This window comes from Xenopus laevis, chromosome 3L (genome assembly GCF_017654675.1).
Source record: "Xenopus laevis strain J_2021 chromosome 3L, Xenopus_laevis_v10.1, whole genome shotgun sequence".
Taxonomy (NCBI): domain Eukaryota; kingdom Metazoa; phylum Chordata; class Amphibia; order Anura; family Pipidae; genus Xenopus; species Xenopus laevis.
Genome location: NC_054375.1, coordinates 159,630,549 through 159,656,403, shown reverse-complemented (window position 1 = coordinate 159,656,403; position 25,855 = coordinate 159,630,549). Strand labels below are relative to the sequence as shown.

The window sequence follows — 25,855 nt, the reverse complement described above, 5'->3', positions numbered from 1 at the left end:
AAGAGAAGCAGGAATAAAAGTAGGAAGAGAAGCAGGAATAAAGATAGGAAGAGAAGCAGGAATAAAAGTAGGAAGAGAAGCAGGAATAAAAGTAGGAAGAGAAGCAGGAATAAAAGTAGGAAGAGAAGCAGGAATAAAGGTAGGAAGAGAAGCAGGAATAAAAGTAGGAAGAGAAGCAGGAATAAAAGTAGAAAGAGAAGAAGGAATAATTTAGGAAGAGAAGCAGGAATAAAGGTAGGAAGAGAAGCAGGAATAAAAGTAGGAAGAGAAGCAGGAATAAAAGTAGGAAGAGAAGCAGGAATAAAAGTAGGAAGAGAAGCAGGAATAAAGGTAGGAAGAGAAGCAGGAATAAAGATAGGAAGAGAAGCAGGAATAAAGATAGGAAGAGAAGCAGGAATAAAAGTAGGAAGAGAAGCAGGAATAAAAGTAGGAAGAGAAGCAGGAATAAAGATAGGAAGAGAAGCAGGAATAAAAGTAGGAAGAGAAGCAGGAATAAAAGTAGGAAGAGAAGCAGGAATAAAAGTAGGAAGAGAAGCAGGAATAAAGGTAGGAAGAGAAGCAGGAATAAAAGTAGGAAGAGAAGCAGGAATAAAAGTAGAAAGAGAAGAAGGAATAATTTAGGAAGAGAAGCAGGAATAAAGGTAGGAAGAGAAGCAGGAATAAAAGTAGGAAGAGAAGCAGGAATAAAAGTAGGAAGAGAAGCAGGAATAAAGGTAGGAAGAGAAGCAGGAATAAAGGTAGGAAGAGAAGCAGGAATAAAAGTAGGAAGAGAAGCAGGAATAAAAGTAGGAAGAGAAGTAGGAATAAAGGTAGGAAGAGAAGCAGGAATAAAAGTAGGAAGAGAAGCAGGAATAAAGATAGGAAGAGAAGCATGAATAAAAGTAGGAAGAGAAGCAGGAATAAAGGTAGGAAGAGAAGCAGGAATAAAAGTAGGAAGAGAAGCAGGAATAAAGGTAGGAAGAGAAGCAGGAATAAAAGTAGGAAGAGAAGCAGGAATAAAAGTAGGAAGAGAAGCAGGAATAAAGGTAGGAAGAGAAGCAGGAATAAAAGTAGGAAGAGAAGCAGGAATAAAAGTAGGAAGAGAAGCAGGAATAAAAGTAGGAAGAGAAGCAGGAATAAAAGTAGGAAGAGAAGCAGGAATAAAAGTAGGAAGAGAAGCAGGAATAAAAGTAGGAAGAGAAGCAGGAATAAAAGTAGGAAGAGAAGCAGGAATAAAAGTAGGAAGAGAAGTAGGAATAAAAGTAGGAAGAGAAGCAGGAATAAAGGTAGGAAGAGAAGCATGAATAAAAGTAGGAAGAGAAGCAGGAATAAAGGTAGGAAGAGAAGCAGGAATAAAGATAGGAAGAGAAGCAGGAATAAAGATAGGAAGAGAAGCAGGAATAAAAGTAGGAAGAGAAGCAGGAATAAAGATAGGAAGAGAAGCAGGAATAAAGGTAGGAAGAGAAGCAGGAATAAAAGTAGGAAGAGAAGCAGGAATAAAGATAGGAAGAGAAGCAGGAATAAAGGTAGGAAGAGAAGCAGGAATAAAAGTAGGAAGAGAAGCAGGAATAAAGGTAGGAAGAGAAGCAGGAATAAAGGTAGGAAGAGAAGCAGAATAAAGGTAGGAAGAGAAGCAGGAATAAAAGTAGGAAGAGAAGCAGGAATAAAGGTGGGAAGAGAAGAAGGAATAATTTAGGAAGAGAAGCAGGAATAAAGGTAGGAAGAGAAGCAGGATAAAGATAGGAAGAGAAGCAGGAATAAAGATAGGAAGAGAAGCAGGAATAAAAGTAGAAGAGAAGCAGGAATAAAAGTAGGAGAGAAGCAGGAATAAAGATAGGAAGAGAAGCAGGAATAAAAAGTAGGAGAGAAGCCAGGAATAAAAGTAGGAAGAGAAGAGGAATAAAGGTAGGAAGAGAAGCAGGAATAAAAGTAGGAAGAGAAGCAGGAATAAAAGTAGAAGAGAAAGGAATTGGAAAGAAGCGGAATAATTTAGGAAGAGAAGCAGGAATAAAGGTAGGGAAGAGAAGCAGAATAAAAGTAGGAAGAGAAGCAGGAATAAAGGTAGGAAGAGAAGGCAGGAATAAAGGTAGGAAGAGAAGCAGGAATAAAAGGTAGGAAGAGAAGCAGGAATGAAAAGTAGGGAAGGAAGTAGGAATAAAAGGTAGGAAGAGAAGTAGGGAATAAAGGTAGGAAGAGAAGCAGGAATAAAGAAGTAGGAAGAGAAGCAGGAATAAAGTAGGAAGAGAAGCAGGAATAAAAGGTAGGAGAGAAGCAGGAATAAAGGTAGGAGCAGGAAGCAGGAATAAAGTAGGGGAGAGTTTGGGAGAGCAGGAATAAAGGTAGGAAGAGAAGCAGGAATAAAGGGAAGAGAAGCAGGATAAAGGTAGGAAGAGAAGCAGGAATAAAGTAGGAAGAGAAGCAGGAATAAAAGTAGGAAGAGAAGCAGGAATAAAAGTAGGAAGAGAAGCAGGATAAAAGTAGGAAGAGAAGCAGGAATAAAAGTAGGAAGAGAAGCAGGAATAAAAGTAGGAAGAGAAGCAGGAATAAAAGTAGGAAGAGAAGCAGGAATAAAAGTAGGAAGAGAAGCAGGAATAAAAGTAGGAAGAGAAGTAGGAATAAAGGTAGGAAGAGAAGCAGGAATAAAAGTAGGAAGAGAAGTAGGAATAAAGATAGGAAGAGAAGCAGGAATAAAGATAGGAAGAGAAGCAGGAATAAAAGTAGGAAGAGAAGCAGGAATAAAAGTAGGAAGAGAAGCAGGAATAAAGATAGGAAGAGAAGCAGGAATAAAAGTAGGAAGAGAAGCAGGAATAAAAGTAGGAAGAGAAGCAGGAATAAAAGTAGGAAGAGAAGCAGGAATAAAGGTAGGAAGAGAAGCAGGAATAAAAGTAGGAAGAGAAGCAGGAATAAAAGTAGAAGAGAAGAAGGAATAATTAGGAAGAGAAGCAGGAATAAAGGTAGGAAGAGAAGCAGGAATAAAAGTAGGAAGAGAAGCAGGAATAAAAGTAGGAAGAGAAGCAGGAATAAAGGTAGGAAGAGAAGCAGGAATAAAGGTAGGAAGAGAAGCAGGAATAAAAGTAGGAAGAGAAGCAGGAATAAAAGTAGGAAGAGAAGTAGGAATAAAGGTAGGAGAGAAGCAGGAATAAAAGTAGGAAGAGAAGCAGGAATAAGATAGGAAGAGAAGCATGAATAAAAGTAGGAAGAGAAGCAGGAATAAAGGTAGGAAGAGAAGCAGGAATAAAAGTAGGAAGAGAAGCAGGAATAAAGGTAGGAAGAGAAGCAGGAATAAAAGTAGGAAGAGAAGCAGGAATAAAAGTAGGAAGAGAAGCAGGAATAAAGGTAGGAAGAGAAGCAGGAATAAAAGTAGGAAGAGAAGCAGGAATAAAAGTAGGAAGAGAAGCAGGAATAAAAGTAGGAAGAGAAGCAGGAATAAAAGTAGGAAGAGAAGCAGGAATAAAAGTAGGAAGAGAAGCAGGAATAAAAGTAGGAAGAGAAGCAGGAATAAAGATAGGAAGAGAAGCAGGAATAAAAGTAGGAAGAGAAGCAGGAATAAAAGAAGGAAGAGAAGCAGGAATAAGAACTGAATGGAGAATTTTCAGTAGAACACAATGGGCACCAGTATGAAAAGCAGAGGAGAAGTCCAGGAGAATGAGATTAATGTCCCTTATGAGTGTGGAGATCACGTGCAACTGTACATACGTGTCCGACTGTATAGGGTCCGGCTGATTATTGGTGCAGGGAAGTTACAGTTAAACGTATCCCCAGATTTTACTTTACAAGTCGTGCCCCTATTTCCCCCCTCTCTCTCTATACAATATGCTCAGTGTGTCAGCAACTAATGTTTGGGGATCACATGAAATGTCAGGAGACTAATGGGACAAAGCAGAGGTGAAAAAGCACTGAAGCCCCACACCAGCCACACTTCATCTAAAGGACCCACCAGAATGGTTCCAATTGGGCCCTGCACTTCATAAGACCTACCCTGGAACATGGTAATTAGGGGGCGTGATCATGAAACTGGGCGTGATCAATAACATTTCACTGCGCTACATGCGGCAAATTCTTTGTGAGGCGCGGCATTACTCCCTCACACAACTCATTCCCGCAATCTCCCGCTCTCACACGCTATTAGTCATCTTAGGATCACGTGGCGCTGCGTCAGTCGCATTCTATTGGCTAGGGGATATCGTTTTTCTTTTCAGCGCGGGAAGCCCGTCTGTGTGACGCACGTGATCAGATACTGACCAATTGAGTGTGAGGTATCACAGGCGAGAGAAGTGGGTGTGAGTGGAAGTGCGCGAGTGTCAGGTGAGTTCTTCTGGTGTCCGGGGCAGAGAGGGGAAATTACAGAGTGTGTAGCAAGTGGGACGGGGCTGCTGGAGAGATTTGTCCTCTTTCCGTTTGTTCTCCTAAACTTACTCTCTGATGCCCTTTCCGTGTGACTGGATGAGAGCGGGAGAAATGAACCAATCAGCGCGCACACCGCTAGTACCGCCCACACATGCCACGTGACACCAGGACTAGAGTAGAGTGTGAGGCCTGAGCTCATTCTCCTTCTCTTCTCCTGACTCCTCTATTCAATGAGCACAGGCCACTTCTCAGGCTTTGTGTCAATCACCTGCTACATTGCTTCAGGAGTCACAACCAGCAGTGCAGATAATGTTCCAACAGCAGTTATAGTTGTACATAACCCAGTGAGAATTCCCTCATTCCTGTTATGTGAGACCAGCTCCAGACTGACACCGACTCAATCAGGCAAATGCCACCAGGGCCGGTGTTTGGGCTTCTGTGGAATCTAAATGTCACGGCCTATTTTCAATCACAATCCCCAGACCTGTGTGAGACTGGGGACAAACTGCTGAGCACTGACCTATGCTGTGTAACTGGGACTTACCTGAGAGAGACGGCAACGTGGCTACTGGAACACTGGGGAAAGGACTGATAGGGACTTAGATTGTAAGCTCACTGGGGCAGGGACTGATGGGAAAGGACTGATAGCGACCTTAGAGTGTAAGCTCACTGGGGCAGGGACTGATGGGAATGTGATAGGGACCTTAGATTGTAAGCTCACTGGGGCAGGGACTGATGGGAATGTGATAGGGACCTTAGATTGTAAGCTCACTGGGACAGGGACTGATGGGAATGTGATAGGGACCTTAGATTGTAAACTCACTGGGACAGGGACTGATGGGAATGTGATAGGGACCTTAGATTGTAAGCTCACTGGGACAGGGACTGATGGGAATGTGATAGGGACCTTAGATTGTAAGCTCACTGGGGCAGGGACTGATGGGAATGTGATAGGGACCTTAGATTGTAAGCTCACTGGGGCAGGGACTGATGGGAATGTGATAGGGACCTTAGATTGTAAGCTCACTGGGGCAGGGACTGATGGGAATGTGATAGGGACCTTAGATTGTAAGCTCACTGGGGCAGGGACTGATGGGAATGGGATCACACTTGGACTATATACCCGCCAATTTTCCGACGTGTATGACACTTTTGAAACAGTGTCGTTAAAAGTGGTCATGATTTTCCCGACATTTTTAGGAATTGCTCGGAAACTCATTTGTTTTCCCGACACATTAGTCTCTCCAAAATGAAAATATCAAACTGTCTTTTGACAGGGGCGGAACTACCGGGGGTGCGATTGGGCCAGTTCCCGCTCCCCCTCAGGGCCCCCCAGCAGTCCGCGCGCCGCGAATATACCGGCCAGTTCCGGGTTTACGGAGGGGGGTCCGGCTGCGCGTCCTGCGTCAGTGCCCGCCCCCCTCTAGTTCCGTTTCTGTCTTTTGAAAACATTCAGTAAAATGTCGTCTGTCCGACGCAAACATATACAACATTTTTGAAAAGTGTTGGACTTACGAGACATTCAGAGGCGGTAACGTCTGCCTTGGTGAATTTGCCGTTCCTACGACTTTTTACAATTTGCCGACCGCCACTTCTGGGGTTACTTGTTTTACTGACACTTTTGTGAATTCCCGCTAGCTGTCAGCATACAAAGCATATATATATATATTTACCAGTATCTACAGGGCATACAAGTGGCCCTGTATCTTTCCCTGTACCCCTGCAATGGAGCAGCCACAAAGTACGGGGTTCCCTTGGCACACTTTTGGGCACAGGCTCTTGCACTTCAGTGCAATGTAGCAGAAAGTAGGGCAAATTGTGCCGTGAAGCACCAAGTATTGACTGAGGCCCCTTATTAGTGGAAATGGACAGCCCTGTTGTTCCTGGTGCTATTCATTTTATTACTGACTCTCACAACTTGCTGCATCTGTATCAGTGCCCACTCCAATCCACCCAGCCCCATTCTCTTAATCTCACTGGCCATTATTCCTTAATCTCAGAGACAAATACACTGGCACTCGCGCAATTCAAGCAGGGAGGACCCCCGAGCACCAGGCATTCAGAACTGAAGGCCAGGGTGTGTGAGCAGGTCTACTATCCATTATTCCTTAATGACATATGTACAGACATAGCCAGTACAACAGAAAACTAGTCCTGTCTGCTTGAACCGCAACTGCTACTCACTGCCCAGCAGCCAAGTCAGTAGCCCCAATAACCCTCCTATCTGCAATTCTGCCCGTGAACCCCGCTGGACAGAATCTGCACGGAGGGGTAAGTAAAGACTTAGGGGCATTCGTCCTGGGTAGCAGCTAGGCTGGGGGGGAGGAGTCTATGTAGGGTAGGGGGAAGGTTTTTTTTAACTTTAGGGTTTAGTTCTCCTTTAAGCCCCACCCCTTTTATCTGCATGTCTAAACTAGGGATTGACTTGAATCTGATCCCACATCTGCATATGCAAATTTGCATTAGGCTTGAAACATAAACACAAATGTAGCGCCAAACGATATTTCTAATATTAATAGGTGAGGGATTCAGTTCAGCTAGGCCCTTGGATTGGCCTGAATCCAATTCCTGCTTTTAAAGGCTCAGATTCAGCTGAATCCCAAACCTAATTGTGGATTTGGTGCCTCATTAGCCTAATGCCCAACTATTAACCCCTAACTGGCAGAATTGTGCCACCTTGTTGTGAGTTCTATGCCCACCTTTCAGCTTTGTGCCCCTCTGAGACGGCCTCTCCTGCTGGTATTTACCATGCCAACCTCACACATGCACTCACATGCAAATCCACTCAGTTCCAGTGAGTGTGAGTTGAGACTCCAGGCCCATGGTGCCAGTGCCCAATAACATGGTTTTGTGCCAATGTTAAAGGATGTTTTGTGCTTCTGTACCAGCCCAAGGCAACCACAGCCCTTTAGCAGTAAAGATCTGTGTCTCCAAAGATGCCCCAGTAGCTCCCCATCTTCTTTTCTGCTGATTCACTGCACATGCTCTGTGCTGCTGTCACTTACTGAGCTTAGGGAGCCACTCACAATATACAGTACACATAGAATAGAAATGTCACAATATAAGGCTGATTAGTAATTAATACACATAATTACTACATGGCAGCACAGAAACCAGTGCAATTAGCATCAGAATTGAATAATCAGCAAACCTGTAGCATCAGCTTATATTACAGCCAGGGAAGCTCATTTTCTGCTGGATAATTAGTGACGAGCCCTAAGCTTAGCTTCTCAACAGCCAATCAGAGCCCACTGAGCATGTGAGTGTCACAGACACTTTCCAAGATGGTGACCCCCTGTGACAAGTTTGAAGTCCTGGATCATTGCTGCTATTGACAAGCTCAAACTTTAGCCTCGTGCAATAAGTTCACTATAGAACAGGAATCCCCAACCTTTAGAACCCGTGAGCAACGTTCAGAAGTAAAAGGAGTTGGGGAGCAACACAAGCATGAAAAATGTTCCTGGGGTGCCAAATAAGGGCTGTGATTGGCCATTTAGTAGCCCCTATATGGACTGTCAACCTACATTGAGGCTCTGTTTGGCAGTGCAACTGGTTTTTATGAAGCCAACACTTGCCTCCAAGCCAGGAATCCAAAAAGAAGCACCTGCTTTGAGACCACAGGGAGCAACATCCAAGGTGTTGGAGAGCAACATGTTGCTCACGAGCTACTGGTTGGGGATCACTGCTATAGAAAATAGGACATTTTTAGCCTTATTCATTTTTAGGGTTTAGTTCTCCTTTAATGAATCCAGTGCAAGGAAATGAGATTTGATTTATACTGTGAAACTGTTTATTCTCCTCTCTGTTTAGACATGTATCAGCAGAAAGCAAAGAGACGACTGTGCTCAGCACTATTACTGCCCAACAAATCCTCACTCGCCGGAACTCCAATGCTCCATCACTGTGCCCAGGAGGAGATTAGTGAATCCAGGATTGGAGGAAAAATTCCCAAGCTGGAGAAAGTGAGGAGTGAATTTATGGTCTTGTATACAACTGTTAGAGGCACAATTTTGAATTCATGTGAGTTTTTTAAAACTCCCATAAATTCGACTAATTGGAGTTTATTAATAAAATATAATTTTTCCAAATCAGACAAATTGAAATGACGCGAAAATTTGAATTGAAATCGATCAAACTCAATTCGAGTTTTTTTCTTAATTGATCCCTGGACCTCTCCCATTGACTTATACACTAATTCAGCAGGTTTTAGGTGGCAAATTGTCGACTTTGAGTTCTTAAAGGGCAATAGCTTGATAAATCTCGAAATTTGATTTAAAGCTCGAATTAAGTTTGCATAAATCCCAAATTTGAGAGTTGTGAAAAAAAAAAATTAGAAAATTAGAATTTGAATTTTCACTTCCACCCTTAATAAATTTGCCCCTTAGGGGGGACTTCACAAAAGTGTCGGTAAAATAAGTAACCCAGAAGTGGCGGTCGAAAAATGTGTAAAATTTCACACAAAGGCAGATGTTACCGTCTCTGAAGGTCTCGTTAGTCCGACAATTTTCTAAAATGTCAAATATCTTTTCATTGGACAGACGACATTTTACTGAGCGTTTTCAAAACACAATCTGACCGACATTTTCATTTTGGAGAGACTAATGTGTCGGAAAAATTGTCGGCAAAACAAATGAGTTTATGAGCAATTCATAAAAATTAGGGAAAAGTGGCGCAGAAAAACCATGCCCACTTTTAACGACGCTATTTCAAAAGTCGCGTACGCGTCGGCAAATTGGCGGGTAAATGCTCTTGTGAATTTGTCGGCTGTTATTACGACACTTTTTTACGACATTTTAAAAGACATTTTTTCGTTCCCGACACTTTTGTGAATTCCCCCCCTTAGTGTCTCCCCCTTGTATTCGCCTGTCAGCGATTAAATGGACAAATTTCAGCCCAAAAAGGAAGAGTTGCACATGCGCATTATTGGGTGAAATTGTGCCCCAAATGAGTCCTGACAGGTGGATACAGGTGGAGCTCATTCAGAGCAGCACTACTCCAGGAATGAAATCTTCATACACATCACAGACCAATACAATTACTCGCAGCATTACAAGGGGATCCTCTCAAAAAGCTTTCTGTTTGAAGATGGTCATTTATTAAGGTTAGAAGCTGCTGCTCGGTCACGACTCAATAGTAATAGTGAGTAGGGTGCAAGTGCAAGGCAGAGGTGTGGCTATTGTACTAATTGTATGATTGCACTAAACTCAGTAGCATCCAAACAAACAAACATAAAAACAAAGGATGGATACTAATCTCAGTACAGTCAGAGTAGTGTTTATTAGATGTAGTACTGCTGCTGCGCTCCCTCACACTTCCACTTCCCCAGCTGGTTTCTATAAAGAGGAGGGGACAGTAATTGTGGAACACATGGGCATCTGTGTGACACCACAGTAGTGCTGTTGTTTAGTAACAGTCTTTACTGCTGAATTGGAACTACCCCCCTAATCTGTAACATAGGGTGCTAAATCAGACATCCATATCTCATATGCCTTCCAGAGTGAGGGGGTGCTCAGCAGCGATGAGTATGAAGACATATTTCGAGCAGTGCTGGGAAGGACAGGCCCAGGTACGTCACATAGTTTCCAAATTCTTCCCGATCTCTCAGACTGGGGCAGGGACTGAGAGCTCATCTTATTCTCCTTCTCTCTCTCTCTCTATTACTATATGACAGATTTCTGCAGCCTGTATAACCCCCATATGGAGGTAACTGTACCCCCCAACTTATATCAGCTCCTGTCTGTTACTGTACCCCACAAACTTGTATCAGCTCCTGACTGTGAATGTACTCCTGACTTGTATTAGCTCCTGCCTGTAACTGTACCCCCCGACTTGTATCGGCTCCTGCCTGTAACGTTACCCCAGACTTGTATTAGCTCCTGCCTGTAACTTTACCCCCCAAATTCTATTGGCTCTTGTCTGTAACTGTACCCCTGACTTGTATTAGCTCCTGCCTGTAACTGTACCCCCCGACTTGTATCGGCTCCTGCCTGTAACGTTACCCCAGACTTGTATTAGCTCCTGCCTGTAACTTTACCCCCCAAATTCTATTGGCTCTTGTCTGTAACTGTACCCCTGACTTGTATTAGCTCCTGCCTGTAACTGTACCCCAGACTTGTATCGGCTCCTGCCTGTAACGTTACCCCAGACTTGTATTAGCTCCTGCCTGTAACTTTACCCCCCAAATTCTATTGGCTCTTGTCTGTAACTGTACCCCTGACTTGTATTAGCTCCTGCCTGTAACTGTACCCCCCGACTTGTATCGGCTCCTGCCTGTAACGTTACCCCAGACTTGTATTAGCTCCTGCCTGTAACTTTACCCCCCAAATTCTATTGGCTCTTGTCTGTAACTGTACCCCAGACTTGTATTAGCTCCTGCCTGTAACTTTACCCCCCAAATTCTATTGGCTCTTGTCTGTAACTGTACCCCTGACTTGTATTAGCTCCTGCCTGTAACTGTACCCCCCGACTTGTATCGGCTCCTGCCTGTAACGTTACCCCAGACTTGTATTAGCTCCTGCCTGTAACTTTACCCCCCAAATTCTATTGGCTCTTGTTTGTAACTGTACCCCTGACTTGTATTAGCTCCTGCCTGTAACTGTACCCCAGACTTGTATCGGCTCCTGCCTGTAACGTTACCCCAGACTTGTATCGGCTCTTGTCTGATTATTGTGCCTGCTGCTTATTGATTCCTATGCACATTTGCAGCTTCTCCTCAGGCTCATGCTGGGGAGGTGCGTCCGACATTGAAAGGAAGCATTACACCTCTGAAGCAATCACATCACCAAAAGTAAGTTTTACCCGTTTAATCCTCTAGAAATTCATTGGATTTATTTCAGCAAAAGATTGCACCAAACAAGCATTTCATTGCAGGGATGGAACTAGGGGAAGCAGGGCAGGCACATGCCTGGGGCTCAATTGAAGGGGATGCAGTTCCGATCAGCAGACAGCCCAGTTTTGCCCACTAACTGTGCGGTCTCACCAAATATCTCCCAAAATATAGTAAAGGCAGCCACACGTGGTTTGCATTTGTTATTATTTGTGGCTTTTGAGTTATTTAGCTCTTTATTCAGCAGCTCTCCAGTTTGCAATTTACCCTAGCAACCTTGTATTGATATGTATAAGAGACTGGAATATGAATAGGAGAGGGCAGAATAGAAAGAGGAGTACCGTATATACTCGAGTATAAGCCGACCCGTGTATAAGCCGAGGTACCTAATTTTACCTACGAAAACTGGGAAAACTTATTGACTCTAGTATAAGCCTAGACACAACTACAGCCCTGTCTCCCAGCAGCGCACATTCTGCCAAAGCGACCCCCCCAGCGATCAACCGGACTTCTTTGCAAAGTTGATGGTGACAGAGAATTGTCAAATGGATTACTGTGTGCATTGTCCCACTGTCCCACTACCATGTGCAGAGGGTGCTGTGTGATATTGCCATCACTGTTAATCTTTCGTATAACCAACAGAGGGCATTGTGGGATATTGCAGTCTCTCCCCAAGTGAACTGTTGGTATAGGAATGATTAAAAGTGACTGCAATCTCAGCTACTGCCCGCTGACCCGAGTATAAGCCGAGGTAGACTTTTTCAGCACATTTTGGATGCTGAAAAACTCGGCTTATACTCGAGTATATACGGTAGTAAAAAGTAGCAATAACAATACATTTGTAGCCTTACAGAGCATTTGTATTTTAGAAAGCTGGAAGTTGGGAAGAGTCAGAAGAAGGCAAATAGTTCAAGAACTATAAAAAGGAAATATTGAAGACCAATTGAAAAGTTGCTTAGAATTATCCATTCTATAACATACTAAAAGTTGGACCACCCGTTACACTTCCAGCTAAAATTCTTTCTCACCCCACCTAGAGATGTCCTTGAATTTCAGCTTAGGGTTCAGCTTGTAGTGGCTAAAGGCTGTGGGATTGTCTGCCCCATGCCTTACCTGTATCCATCATCTCTTTGTGACTGTGCCAAGTAATCAGCGTAGGGATGCCACCCAGCTCACACCCAGCACATTCATGGAAAGCTGAAATATGCTTGTACTTTTAGGAACCCGGCAGCACCAAAGGCAGAACCTCTTGACCCAGTCCCTATAGATCCAGGAAAGGCATCACTAAAAGGCACCTGGCACAGAGGTAGGAAACAGTTCATCCCTAATTCCCACTTCCTTCTACACTGATACCCGTATTAAACCAATACATATTGGGCATTTCATTCCTTGCTTGTCGCTTGGGAGTTCCCATTGCAATGTCAGGATTGGGGAGAAATCTCACTCACGTTCTGCAGTTGTGTGACTAAGAGCTGCTACACTGGTTTCTACATACAGCAGCTCTATGTAACTAAGAATTAGGGTTGTCACCTCACCCCTTTAAAACTGAACACATTTATCAAAGGCTGAAGTTAGAGATCGCCACAGTCCCCTAGAGTGAAATACCGCCTCTCTCCATTCATTTCTATGGGATTTTGAAATGCATATTTATCAAAGTCTGAACTTTAACTTTTACCCATTGATAAAAACTCTTTTAAAAATCTCATAGAAATGAATGGAGAGTGGTGGAATTTCACTCAAGAGGACTGTTGCAATCTCTAAATTTTTTGATAAATATACCCCATGGAATCTACAGCCTGCATGGCTAATTAGCAATTCATTTAGATGCATGATGTATGGCTGCACATAAATCAGTTCAGTTTGCAGCATGCATCTAAAGGAACTGCTAATTAGCCATGCAAGCTGTGGATTCCATATGTGTTCAGTTTTAAAGGGGTGAGGTGGCAACCCTACTAAGAATACTGATCCTTGGTGGTGGAGCTGCATGCCGAGTCAGTAAGCCAAGTGTTCTCTGCCTCTGGAGCAGCAGAGTCAATCTGAGAGCACAACACAACTGCTCCAGCTATGCAGGATGTTTTTACAGCCATTACTTCCTGCCAACTCTCACTACTAAAATAGAGGAAGTCAAGGTGGAAATATTGCTGCTTAAGCAAGATGTGCAGGCTCTCAGGGAAAGAACAGGAGCTGTGGAGGAACGTGTGGGAGCCCTGGAGGACCAAACGGACCCTTTGCCTATTAAGATCACCCAGTTACACAGGTTGCTGAAACAGGCAACAGATCTTATGGAGGACATGGAAAACCACCAGTCGATCAAACATTAGAGTGGTGGACCTCCCAGAAAGGAGTGAAGGGCAAAACCCCAAACTATTTTCCGATCGGTGGTTGAGGGACACACTGGGCGCGGGAGTATTTTCACAAAAAATTGTGGCAGAAAGGCCCCATATGGTCCCCACACGCACCTCTCCTAGACCTTTTCTTATCAAGCTGCTGAACTATCGGGACAGGGATAATGCACTTCAAGCTGCAAGGAAAAAAGGTGATAACTATTTCCAGGGAGCCCGTGTGTCTCTCTATCCAGACTATTCTGCAGCCAAAAGGCACCTACGAGACCTGGGAATTGCCTACAGTATGATCTTTCCGGCCAAGCTGCGGATTAGGGATGGTGGTAAAATGCATCTCTTTGATCAACCTGACAATGTCCAACACTGGTTGGATACCTGCCCAAGATCTCCGCAACACAGCCCACCTCGACCACAGCTCAGCCCGGCTCGTAATCCATGAAAAAAAATGGCCTTTTCTGCCTAAAGGGTACCGTTAGTAACTTGAATCTGGAAACCCTTAAGAAAGGGACAAAGGGCCACTTAGTTCCATACAGTGTTGGGGCAGCCCTTCAGTCATCAGTCACGTATTGGAACCCAGTGTTAAAGGGAGTGTCACTGGGGGCAAATATGGGATTTCTGCCCCTCAGCAGACCACCTAGTACAAGGCCCAGATGTTTACCTTCTACCCTACTACTCGGGGTCAGCACACACTGCTTTAGTAGACCAGACCCTTATCCGCTGACTAGACTGTATTGCTTACACCAAAAAGTTCTCATAGGAAACAGTTGTTATAGTTAAATTTGAAATTGTTATACACTGATAGACTGGTTACTGGTATCAGTTGTGAGCTCTCACTCCACAAAGGTGTTTTGGGAATGATATATCTCCTATGTTTTTCTGGGGGGGATACCTGGTGGGGGTTTACTGATTACATTGTTTCTCCTCTGCTTTCTACTCTTTCCTTTTCTCTTCTACTTCTGATGGGTTCCCATATACTATGACTAAGACATTGTGTGCCAGCCTGTCCACTATTCCAGCTCGATTCCTTTCCATATCATGGCGGGGACAAAATTTAGGTTAATCTCCTGGAACGTAGGCGGTTTGAATGACAAAGTTTAACAATCCCTGGTTTAGATAATTTTAAGAAACAAGGGGCAGATATACTTCTACTTCAAGAAACTGCTTTAGCTGGACAAAGGGTCCGGGCCTTGAGAAGGCACTAGTTGGGCCCCATATACCATGCAGAGTACTCATCATACTCAAGGGGGTAGCCATTTTATTTAGAAAAACGGTTAGACCAATAGCTGAGACCATAATTACAGACAGACTGGGCAGGTATATAATATTGAAAGTAATAATAGTTACATATACCGTGATATTGGTTAATGTCTGCTCCCCCCTCCTGGTGAACTTAATCTGTTACAGGTGATTCGGGATAGACTCTGACTAATATTCATGCTATACAGTGAGAACCTCAGCTCCTTCCCACATAGATCTGGCTCTCACCTCTCCCCTCTGCACTGCAGACAGTAGACTCAGTCACCTTTGCTCCAAGAATTTGCTCTGACCCGCTCAGACTGGGTAATGGGGTGGGGGGCATGGCAATGGAAGCTTCCCCCGAGGTGGATCACTGATGAATTTGTCAGCACGACCTTTATCGAACAGTACCGGGGATTATGGGGCATGTTTTCTAACATTGGAGATAAATATTACTTTTAAACAGCCATCTATAAGTTAGAAAACAAAAGCAACAATCTGATTGGTTGCTATGGGCAACTTCTCCAGAAATCTCTCCAGATATTTATCTCCAATGTTAGTAAACATGCATTATTTGATACTCCTAGCGGGAACTCTGGAGGGCAGCCTCTTGGTATGATAAAGAGGACAAATGCGGTATGCTCCTGGCTATCCTCTCTAGGGAACCGCAGCAACTAACATTCATCCAAAAGCTGTTCACAGCCAAGGGTCTAGAAATTTCGGAACAGGAGCAAATCCTTTCCCAGTTTGTTACCTTTTATTCCAATGTATAAAGCCCCAAAACACAAGCTTCCCTTGCATCAATACTTGGATAGGATTCCAAGCCTTAGGTTTAGTCTGGAGGGGTTCACCTTCCATAATCAGCAAATTACCCCGGAAGAAGTCACCGAGGCTATAGATGCATTTCCCAATGGGAAATCCCCAGGCCCTGATGGAATACCTATCAAGTGGTATAAGGCCCTGAAAGAGCAGGTGACTGTGATCTCTATTTAACTCCATACTGCAAGGGGCTTCCCTACCAGACAGTTCAAAATTAGCTACAATAACCCTGATTCTGAAAGCAGGGAAACCTGCAGACATGTGGGAATCATATAGACGTATCCCCTCTTGAATACAGACATCAAGGTACTGTCCAAGATACAGGCCAATATGTTAAAGCAGGTAGTTGACCAACTAATACACCCTGACTAGACAGGCTTTATCTTTCAGCGGGTTTGTTCAAACACCTTCACCTTTGCAGTCGTGCTCACTCTCCAGTCAGGCCACACCAGGAAGCCCAAAGGCAAATTCAATAAACAAGGGTATGGATGGAGCACATCTAACGCAGTCTCTGCCGCAAAACATTCTTTATTGCATCAGGCTTTATGACTAACAGGGACATAGACGTCAATATTAGATGACTCTTTACTAACCTATGGGCCACCCACGAGGTCAGTGGGGAAAGAGTGGTAGTGTCCCTTGATACTGAAAAAGTGTTTGTCATGGTTGAGTGACCCTAACTCTGGCCTCTCTTAATGCACTATGGGCTGGGGGATCAATTTGTAAAGTGGGTGAGGGCATTGTATGATGCTCCAAGGGCCTGAATACTTGTCAACGCAGAACTGTCACAGGAATTTAGTCTAGCCTGAGGAACCAGACAAGGCTGCCCATTATTGTTTGCCCTGGCTATAGAACCCCTAGCTATACTAATTCGTAACAATCCAGATATTGAAGGGCTTACACTTGGGAGGCTGGAAGAGAAAATCTCGCTATATGTGGACGAGATACTGGTATACTTTGCCAGTCCTAGGGAATCCCTTTTAGAGCTCCTGAGGGAACCACTCTGGCCTTTGGGTTAATTCGGCAAAATCGGTGCTGTTTCCAGTAGATAATGAATGTGGCAGGGACTTTCCCCAGGGTGTACAACTACAATTGGTATCCTCTTTTACGTATCTAGGCATAGTAATTCACATGGAACCACAGGGAATTGTACATGGAATTGAACCTATCCCCCATTGTCAGAGCTCTAAAACTGAAAGCACAACATTGGCTAAACCTTCCATTGTCCCTACCATTGTCTCTACCAGGCCGTATAAATATCTTAAAAATCCCCAAATTTCTCTACGCGTTTCATAATGCGCCCTTCATACCCAGAAGACGGTGGTTTAAAGAGCTAGATGCATGTTTCAGAAACGTTGTCTGGGCAGGTGACCGCCCACGCAACTCTTTGCAGATGCTGCAAGCTCTGGTAAATAAGGGAGGACTAGCTCTCCCTAATGTTCTACTATACTTTTACGCTAGTCAATTGGTTTATGCCTGGTTGTGGCTCAACCCAGATCCCAATAACCAAGCGACTGTACTCGAGGCAGCAGTAATCTCCTCCTTTGAAGCCCTTGCCAACCAGCTCCATAGAGGTCTCCCCTCAATATACTCCTTGACCCCCATTATGAAAACTGTAATTCAAGTATTCTCTAGAACAGTGACTAAAGTATATCAGAAGGAGGACAGGTGGTCCAAATGGATCCCACTCTGGGGCAACAATGGTCTCACCCACTTCCGGGCTATACCCAATGTTAGTATATGGGCAAATGCAGGGGTGAAACATCTCATTGATATAGTGTCCTCTGGGAATCTTAAGCAGTTTGCCCAACTGAAACAAGAGTTCAGATTACAGAATAACATGTTGTTCAAATTTTACAGATCAGGCATGTGTCATAGCTCAGTTTCTAAGGGGGACCTTGTGTGTCACAGAAGTTACCCTTGAACGCTATTTGCACAGGCCTGAACTTTCTAAACCTGTCAGTTGGTTTTACACCAGACTTTTGATTTAATCAAGCACATCAGCTACAAATGGGCCCAGGATTTACTCTCATTAGATGTGGGCTCCTGGAAAGATATACTCGAACAAATTCCTGAAATAAACATTTCAATAAAAGATAGATACATTCACACAAAGTTTTTGAATAAGGTTTATTTAACTCCACACAGGCTGGCACAGATTTATCATTGTTACCCCGATGTTTGTGTAAAGTGCAATGTTGAACAAGGCAATTATCTGCACGTGTTTTAGGAGAGCCCCAAAATACAATTCTTCTGGAATCTCACTCTAGAGGACTGTGGCAATCTCTAACTTCACTCTTTGATAAATATACTTGTCACGACCGGCACCCAATACCAGAACAAGTGCCAAGTACCCTGGTCTCGGCTTCACCAGTAGTGTGACCCCCGTTGGGCTTCGGGAGGAGCCCTCAGCTTACTTGGGTGCCACCTGGACTTAACGAGAGGTACAAGGCAAGATGTTCTGGCTGGCAAAGGGGCACGGCTGTTAGCAAAGTCTTTTGGGCCGAAGGTCACAGTACAAATGGGGCAGGCAAGAGAATCGTCAGACAGGCAGGGTCGAGGCAGGCAGATATCGAGAATCGTCAGGCAGGCAAGGGTCAAACCGGGTTGTTAATCAAGGGGTTAAGCAGGAAGAGTTGTCGTAGGCAGGCAAGGGTCAGGATACAGAATGCAGAATAGTCAGGAACAGGCTGGGTAATCAAACAGACTAGATTCAGAACAGATCAGACGCACAAGGCTCAGGAACCACTAGAAACAAGTTCTATCACGGGCATCAGTCAGCAGTCTGAATGGGCCTTTTATAGGGCAAGAAATCCACGCCCAAGAACGTGCGTTTTCGCGCCAGAGCGCGCTGACGTGATTGTGCCTTTAAGAGGCGCGCCGCGCGCACCCTAATGGCTCTGGGAGGAGGAAGGAGAAAGGGCGTGGCGGCTGTCCATGCCGTCGTACCGCTAGACCACCAGGTATTTTTATTACAATACTACTATGCCTGCATCAACTTCTTCATTGTGCCAAAAAAGCAATACTCCTGACATGGAAAGCCATGGGACCACCTACCCTGGGCTTTTGGATTAAACTAATAGATGACATTCTTCCAAGACAGAAACTTACATACTTGGCCCGAGGGTGTCCAGCAAAATTTGGAAAAGTTTGAGACCGCTGGTTGGCTGATCCACAACCTGGCACTGCAAACCAAGAATAGAGACATTTGTTTATCATAAAGGACTTTTGGTATATGAGAAACTGTGCTGGGAAAACCTATCATTCCTTTTCTCTTCTTTCTACTTCCTTCTCTTTAACTTCTAAATCAATTGTTTGTATGGGTTCATTGCTGATCATGGGTGAGTACTGTGCATAGGTCTGTGTATTTATATACTCAAAGAAAAAATAAACATGCACAGAATCTCAAATCAACAGTATATAAACAAATATCAATAAACTATTTCATATCATATTACACCACATGGCTGTGTCTCCCCCCCCTGTCAGAATACCTTGTGTTAGCCACTCCCTCCTGACGTGTTTCGCGCCATTGGGCGCTTCATCAGAGGAGGTGTGGCTATTCTCCAGCCCATTCCTTAACCCTTTAAATGTCACAGATCGTAGAATCTACGTTCTGTGGCAAAGGTACTTGAAATGCCACAGAACGTAGATTCTACGTTCTGCAGCACTTCCGGGTTCAGAAGCGGAGGAGCGGCTGTTAGAGCCGCTCGCTCCGTTCCTGCTCGATCCCCTGCCCCTAGGCAACGAGCAGAGCAGGGGATCGAGTGGCCCCTGGGGCGCGATCGCCCAGGGGCCCAAAAACAGCAGCAGGCACGTGTTACTTACGTGTCCTGCTGCTGCAGCCTGCACCGGATCGACGATCTCCGCCCCCACAGCACACAGACAGGAACCACGAGGCAGATGTCTTCCAGGGAGTCTTCCTGATCGCCTGCAACAGTCTCCAGCGATTTTTTCAGGTTAGTGCAACAATTACACACACAAACACACCAACACACACTTATTACAGTAATACACACTTAGATTCACACTTACACACACTTACACATAAATTTTTGGGGATTGGGGGGGTCACTTACACTCACTGCACTTACACACATGTGCACACGCACACACGCGCACATAACATGTAATTTACCATTTGTACACACGCACATACATGGCATTGTGGCTTTTTTTTTTTTTCTTATCGCATCGTCTCTTTTTTTGGCTGAAAAAAATGTTTTATTGCCATTACGAATAGCGTATTCGCTAACCGTACTGTGCAATATCTTTTTTATGTTATTTCGGTGATTATATTGCAATTTTGGGTATTTTGGTGCATTTTTAGCCATTTTATTGAATTTTTAGCCATTTTATTGCATTTTCAGCTCTGCGTATGTTGTGTTCACTTGTTTCTAGCCGTATAACCTGTTTGGCCCAGCTAAAATATTCAAACTGTGATTCTGACGGCCGATAACACTAGTCTGGAAAAAAAACATTGATTTTTGTGGTTTTATTGGATTTTTTTGCATTTCACTCTTTACTGCCTTATTTTGTTTTGCCTTGTAAATTTTATCTACTTTATATCCATTTGGGGGTCTCTGTGCGCCACATAGTTTGGTATATCTATGCATATTGGGCATCAAAGTGTTCAGTAGACCCCTGGCGTTCATATTTAGGATGCTGATAAGTTACGAAATGTGGGGCATATAATGGGGTAAAATTCAAGCTTTGTGACGATTTTCAGAAATTTGATAAAAACCGTTATGTTCAGCATTGCTTTGCAGTTTGGCAGTTTGCAGTAGAAACACTTATTTACCCATATTGGATTCTTCAGAATGTGTACTTTCTGAAAATATATGGTTTTCTGGGGTCTCTGTACTGTTAGGGGGGTCTAATGTCGCATAATACACACACCAGGTGCTTATATTGCAGCAGCCAGCGCGTCAGCCGTGAAAATGTATATACACTATTGTCATTTGGGGGTCTCTGTGCGCCACATAGTTTGGTATATCTATGCATATTGGGCATCAAAGTGTTCAGTAGACCCCTGGCGTTCATATTTAGGATGTTTTATGCTGATACGTTACGAAATGTGGGGCATATAATGGGGTAAAATTCAAGCTTTGTGACGATTTTCAGAAATTTGATAAAAACCGTTATTTTCAGCATTGCTTTGCAGTTTGGCAGTTTGCAGTAGAAACACTTATTTACCCATATTGGATTCGTCAGAATGTGTACTTTCTGAAAATATATGGTTTTCTGGGGTCTCTGTACTGTTAGGGGGGTCTAATGTCGCATAATACACACTCCAGGTGCTCATATTGCAGCAGCCAGAGCGTCAGCCGTGAAAATGTATATACACTATTGTCATTTGGGGGTCTCTGTACACCACATAGTTTGGTATATCTATGCATACTGGGCATCAAAGTGTTCAGTAGACCCCTGGCGTTCATATTTAGGATGTTTTATGCTGATACGTTACGAAATGTGTGGCATATAATGGGGTAGAATTCAAGCTTTGTGACGATTTTCAGAAATTTGATAAAAACCGTTATGTTCAGCATTGCTTTGCAGTTTGGCAGTTTGCAGTAGAAACACTTATTTACCCATATTGGATTCGTCAGAATGTGTACTTTCTGAAAATATATGGTTTACTGGGGTCTCTGTACTGTTAGGGGGGTCTAATGTCGCATAATACACACTCCAGGTGCTCATATTGCAGCAGCCAGCGCGTCAGCCGTGAAAATGTCTATACATATTGTCATTTGGGGGTCTCTGTGCGCCACATAGTTTGGTATATCTATGCACATTGGGCATCAAACTGTTTAGTAGACCCATATGTTTATATTTAGGATGCTTTATGCTGGTAATGATACATGGACAATACGATGCTGGAAAGTTGAAGCTTTGAGGCAATTTCCAGATATTTCACCAAAACCGCCAAATTTGGCAAAGCCTTGCGACTCAGTAGTTTGGAGCAGAAAGGCATGGGTACCCATTTTAGATTCTGTAGAATGTGTACTTTCCAAAAATATATGGGGTTGGGGGGTAAACATCTATTTCTGTGTTTTTACCCCACAAAAATGCAGTGAATGTGTTAATTTTTCATTAGCTGAAGTTACCCACCGGACAATTTGTATGTGCTAACTTCATTTTGGGGCCTCTAAATGCCATATACTTTGGTAAACTTATGAACGATGGCCACCAAAATGTTCAGAGGAACCCTGGCAATCATATTTAGGGTGCTTTTTCTTAGTACGTAATGACACATGGGTGATATGGTGCTGGAAGTTGAAGCTTTGAGGCAATTTTCAGATATTTCACCAAAACCGACAACTTTGGGAAAGCCTTGCGACTCATTAGTTTGGAGCAATAAGGCATGGGTACCCATTTTAGATTCGGTAGAATGTGTACTTTCCAAAAATGTATGGGTTTGGGGGGTAAACATATATTTCTGTGTTTTTACCCCACAAAAATGCAGTCAATGTGTTGATTTTTCATTAGCTGAAGTTACCCACGGGACTATTTGTATGCGCTAACTTCATTTTGGGGCCTCTAAATGCCAGATACTTTGGCAAACCTATGAACAATGGCCACCAAACTGTTCGGAGTAACCCTGGCAATCATATTTAGGGTGCTTTTTCTTAGTACGTAATGACACATGGGTGATATGGTGCTGGGAAGTTGAAGCTTTGAGGCAATTTTCAGATATTTCACCAAAACCGACAACTTTGGGAAAGCCTTGCGACTCAGTAGTTTGGAGCAGAAAGGCATGGGTACCCATTTTAGATTCGGTAGAATGTGTACTTTCCAAAAATGTATGGGTTTGGGGGGTAAACATATATTTCTGTGTTTTTACCCCACAAAAATGCAGTCAATGTGTTGATTTTTCATTAGCTGAAGTTACCCACGGGACTATTTGTATGCGCTAACTTCATTTTGAGGCCTCTAAATGCCAGATACTTTGGTAAACCTATGAACAATGGCCACCAAACTGTTCGGAGTAACCCTGGCAATCATATTTAGGGTGCTTTTTCTTAGTACGTAATGACACATGGGTGATATGGTGCTGGGAAGTTGAAGCTTTGAGGCAATTTTCAGATATTTCACCAAAACCGACAACTTTGGGAAAGCCTTGCGACTCAGTAGTTTGGAGCAATAAGGCATGGGTACCCATTTTAGATTCGGTAGAATGTGTACTTTCCAAAAATGTATGGGTTTGGGGGGTAAACATATATTTCTGTGTTTTTACCCCACAAAAATGCAGTCAATGTGTTGATTTTTCATTAGCTGAAGTTACCCACAGGACTATTTGTATGCGCTAACTTCATTTTGGGGACTCTAAATGCCAGATACTTTGGTAAACTTATGAACAATGGCCACCAAAATGTTCAGAGGAACCCTGGCAATCATATTTAGGGTGCTTTTTCTTAGTACGTAATGACACATGGGTGATATGGTGCTGGGAAGTTGAAGCTTTGAGGCAATTTTCAGATATTTCACCAAAACCGACAACTTTGGGAAAGCCTTGCGACTCAGTAGTTTGGAGCAGAAAGGCATGGGTACCCATTTTAGATTCAGTAGAATGTGTACTTTCCAAAAATATATGGGTTTGGGGGGTAAACATATATTTCTGTGTTTTTACCCCACAAAAATGCAGTCAATGTGTTGATCTTTCATTAGCTGAAGTTACCCACAGGACTATTTGTATGCGCTAACTTCATTTTGAGGCCTCTAAATGCCAGATACTTTGATAAACCTATGAACAATGGCCACCAAACTGTTTGGAGGAACCCTGGCAATCATATTTAGGGTGCTTTTTCTTGGTGCGTAACGATACATGGGTGATATGGTGCTGGGAAGTTGAAGCTTTGAGGCAATTTTCAGATATTTCACCAAAACCGACAATTGTGGGAAAGCCTTACGACTCAGTAGTTTGGAGCAGAAAGGCATGGGTACCCATTTTAGATTCGGTAGAATGTGTACTTTCCAAAAATATATGGGTTTTGGGGGGTAAACATATATTTCTGTGTTTTTACCCCACAAAAATGCAGTCAATGTGTTGATCTTTCATTAGCTGAAGTTACCCACGGGACTGTTTGTATGCGCTAACTTCATTTTGGGGCCTCTAAATGCCAGATACTTTGGTAAACTTATGAACAATGACCACCAAAATGTTCAGAGGAACCCTGGCAATCATATTTAGGGTGCTTTTTCTTAGTACGTAATGATACATGGGTGATATGGTGCTGGGAAGTTGAAGGTTTGAGGAAATTTTCAGATATTTCACCAAAACCGACAATTTTGGGAAAGCCTTGCGACTCAGTAGTTTGGAGCAGAAAGGCATGGGTACCCATTTTAGATTCAGTAGAATGTGTACTTTCCAAAAATATATGGGTTTGGGGGGTAAACATATAATTCTGTGTTTTTACCCCACAAAAAATGCAGTCAATGTGTTGATTTCTCAGTAGCTGAAGTAAAGTCCTGAACAATTTGGATGTGCTAACTACATATTGGTGTCTCTAAATGCCAGATACTTTGGTAAACCTATGCATAATGGGTATCAAATTGTTCAGTGGACCCCTGGCAATCATATTTCAGGTGCTTTTTCTTGGTACCTAATATAGTTTGGGATATGCGGAGCAGCAAAATAAAACCTTTGAAATGATTTTTTCAGAATTTTGAATTTTTTGTTGAAAAACCGCTATGTTCAGACAAGCTTTTATGTTTGGTAGTTGGGAGTAGAGAGACATAGTTACCCATTTTGTAATCGGCAGAATGTGTACTTTTCAAAAATGTATGGTTTTCTGGGGTAAACCTACGGTTTCAGGATTTTTTGCCTTGGAATCTAAAGCATGCCGTTTTCTGCCTTAGTGCTTTCAAAATTTGGTAATAGACTGCCGGGAGTTTTTGCTGTACAGAAATCCTAAATCTCCCTAAAACTATACATATCTGGTATTGGCACGTTCGAGAGACATAAGGCTTTCCAAATCAGTTGGATTTTCATCCGTAAAATGAAATATTTTTCTGGTATAAATTGATATACGATGAAAAATGGTAATTTTTCATTTTTTTTTGGTATTTAGCACTATAAATTTTTTTGCACAGGTGTAAATACATGAAAACTCAGGCAGATTTAGAAAGCTCAGTTTCTACCGAAAAAAACAATGTATAGTTTTCCTAGGTAAACTATAGGTTTCCCCTCAGAAAATGCCCCTAAAGTGAGAGAGAACAAAATGTTTCAAAAACGGCTGGCATTTCGCGTAACCAAAATGTGAAATTCTGCTGGCACTTAAAAGGTTAAATACCCAGTCGATTGCTCCATCCATGTTCAGGGCTTAATTATGTACTTAAGACATCCTACAGGGTTTAGTTGTACTATCATATCCATCTCTCCCAGCCTTCTATATTTTTCAACCCTTCTTTCTAGAACATGTATGGAACAATATAGTGGATGAAAATATTAAAATATTTACTAGAAAATCATAAAAAAACACATTCTCAACAATAAATCTCATGTTATATATAAGTATGGGCTTACAATATTGTGAATCAGTGATCATTTAACTGTCCTTTCTTCAATCACCAATAATTGTCTCAATTGTTTGACAGTTAAAGAAAGTGCTAGTGTGCACGATTAAAATATATAAAAATATCCACCACATATTAAAGTGCAACCTCAAGACATAGTTGGCATCTAATATACTAAAAACACTCTAGCTAATTCCACAGTGATGTAAGAAATGGTTTCAGTTCAAAATGACCATTCATCCCTTCTGGTATTATCGTTTTTAAATTAAAAATCCAATTTGATTCCAGTCGTAGCAATTTGGTATTCAGATTCCCTTTACTCCTTTCAGATATTCTTGATTATTTTCTTTATTACAAAATTTAGTTCTTTTACTATTATTACTTTTACACACTGTACATCTTTTGCATGGAAAAAATCCTTTGCAGCCTCCTAGCCAAGTCTTATTTTTTTCTTATAATTTACATTTAACCTATTTGGTGCCACTTGGCTTGCAATAACGTTGGCTTTTTTACTGATGACCATGGGGGTTAACGCTAAATCGCGTATGGCTAGGTCTGTATTCAAAATATACCAGTTTATTAAAATACTTTTTTCCACTACCCTATATTGCCTCCCATATTTCAAAATACGTCTTACTTCTTCATCTTTGCCTCTACCTAGATTTTTCTTCTTTATTTTATCACTTTTCTGAACCTGCAATTTCTCTACTTTCTTTAATGCTGCTTCAGGGTCCAATTGGTTATGTCCTCTCAGTTTTTTAACTTCAGTTTTATTTGTTAAACATTCAAG

At 42.7% G+C, this 25,855-nt stretch overlaps 1 protein-coding gene across 2 annotated transcripts in view; it reads left to right on the top strand.

The window, feature by feature from the left end:
• Positions 1 to 4,041: 4,041 nt before the first annotated feature.
• LOC108711823 (zinc finger CW-type PWWP domain protein 1) overlaps positions 4,042 to 25,855 on the top strand; it is a 39,486-nt gene continuing 17,672 nt past the window's right edge. The window contains exons 1-5 of one of the 2 annotated variants that reach the window (XM_041587412.1): positions 4,042 to 4,284; positions 8,137 to 8,288; positions 9,823 to 9,892; positions 11,032 to 11,113; positions 12,373 to 12,458. In XM_041587412.1, the coding sequence (XP_041443346.1) occupies positions 8,139 to 8,288; positions 9,823 to 9,892; positions 11,032 to 11,113; positions 12,373 to 12,458 (388 nt within the window). In that variant the 5' untranslated portion in view covers positions 4,042 to 4,284; positions 8,137 to 8,138. The remainder of the gene's footprint in view (positions 4,285 to 8,136; positions 8,289 to 9,822; positions 9,893 to 11,031; positions 11,114 to 12,372; positions 12,459 to 25,855) is intronic. The other variant, XM_018253903.2, reaches the window with a different exon arrangement.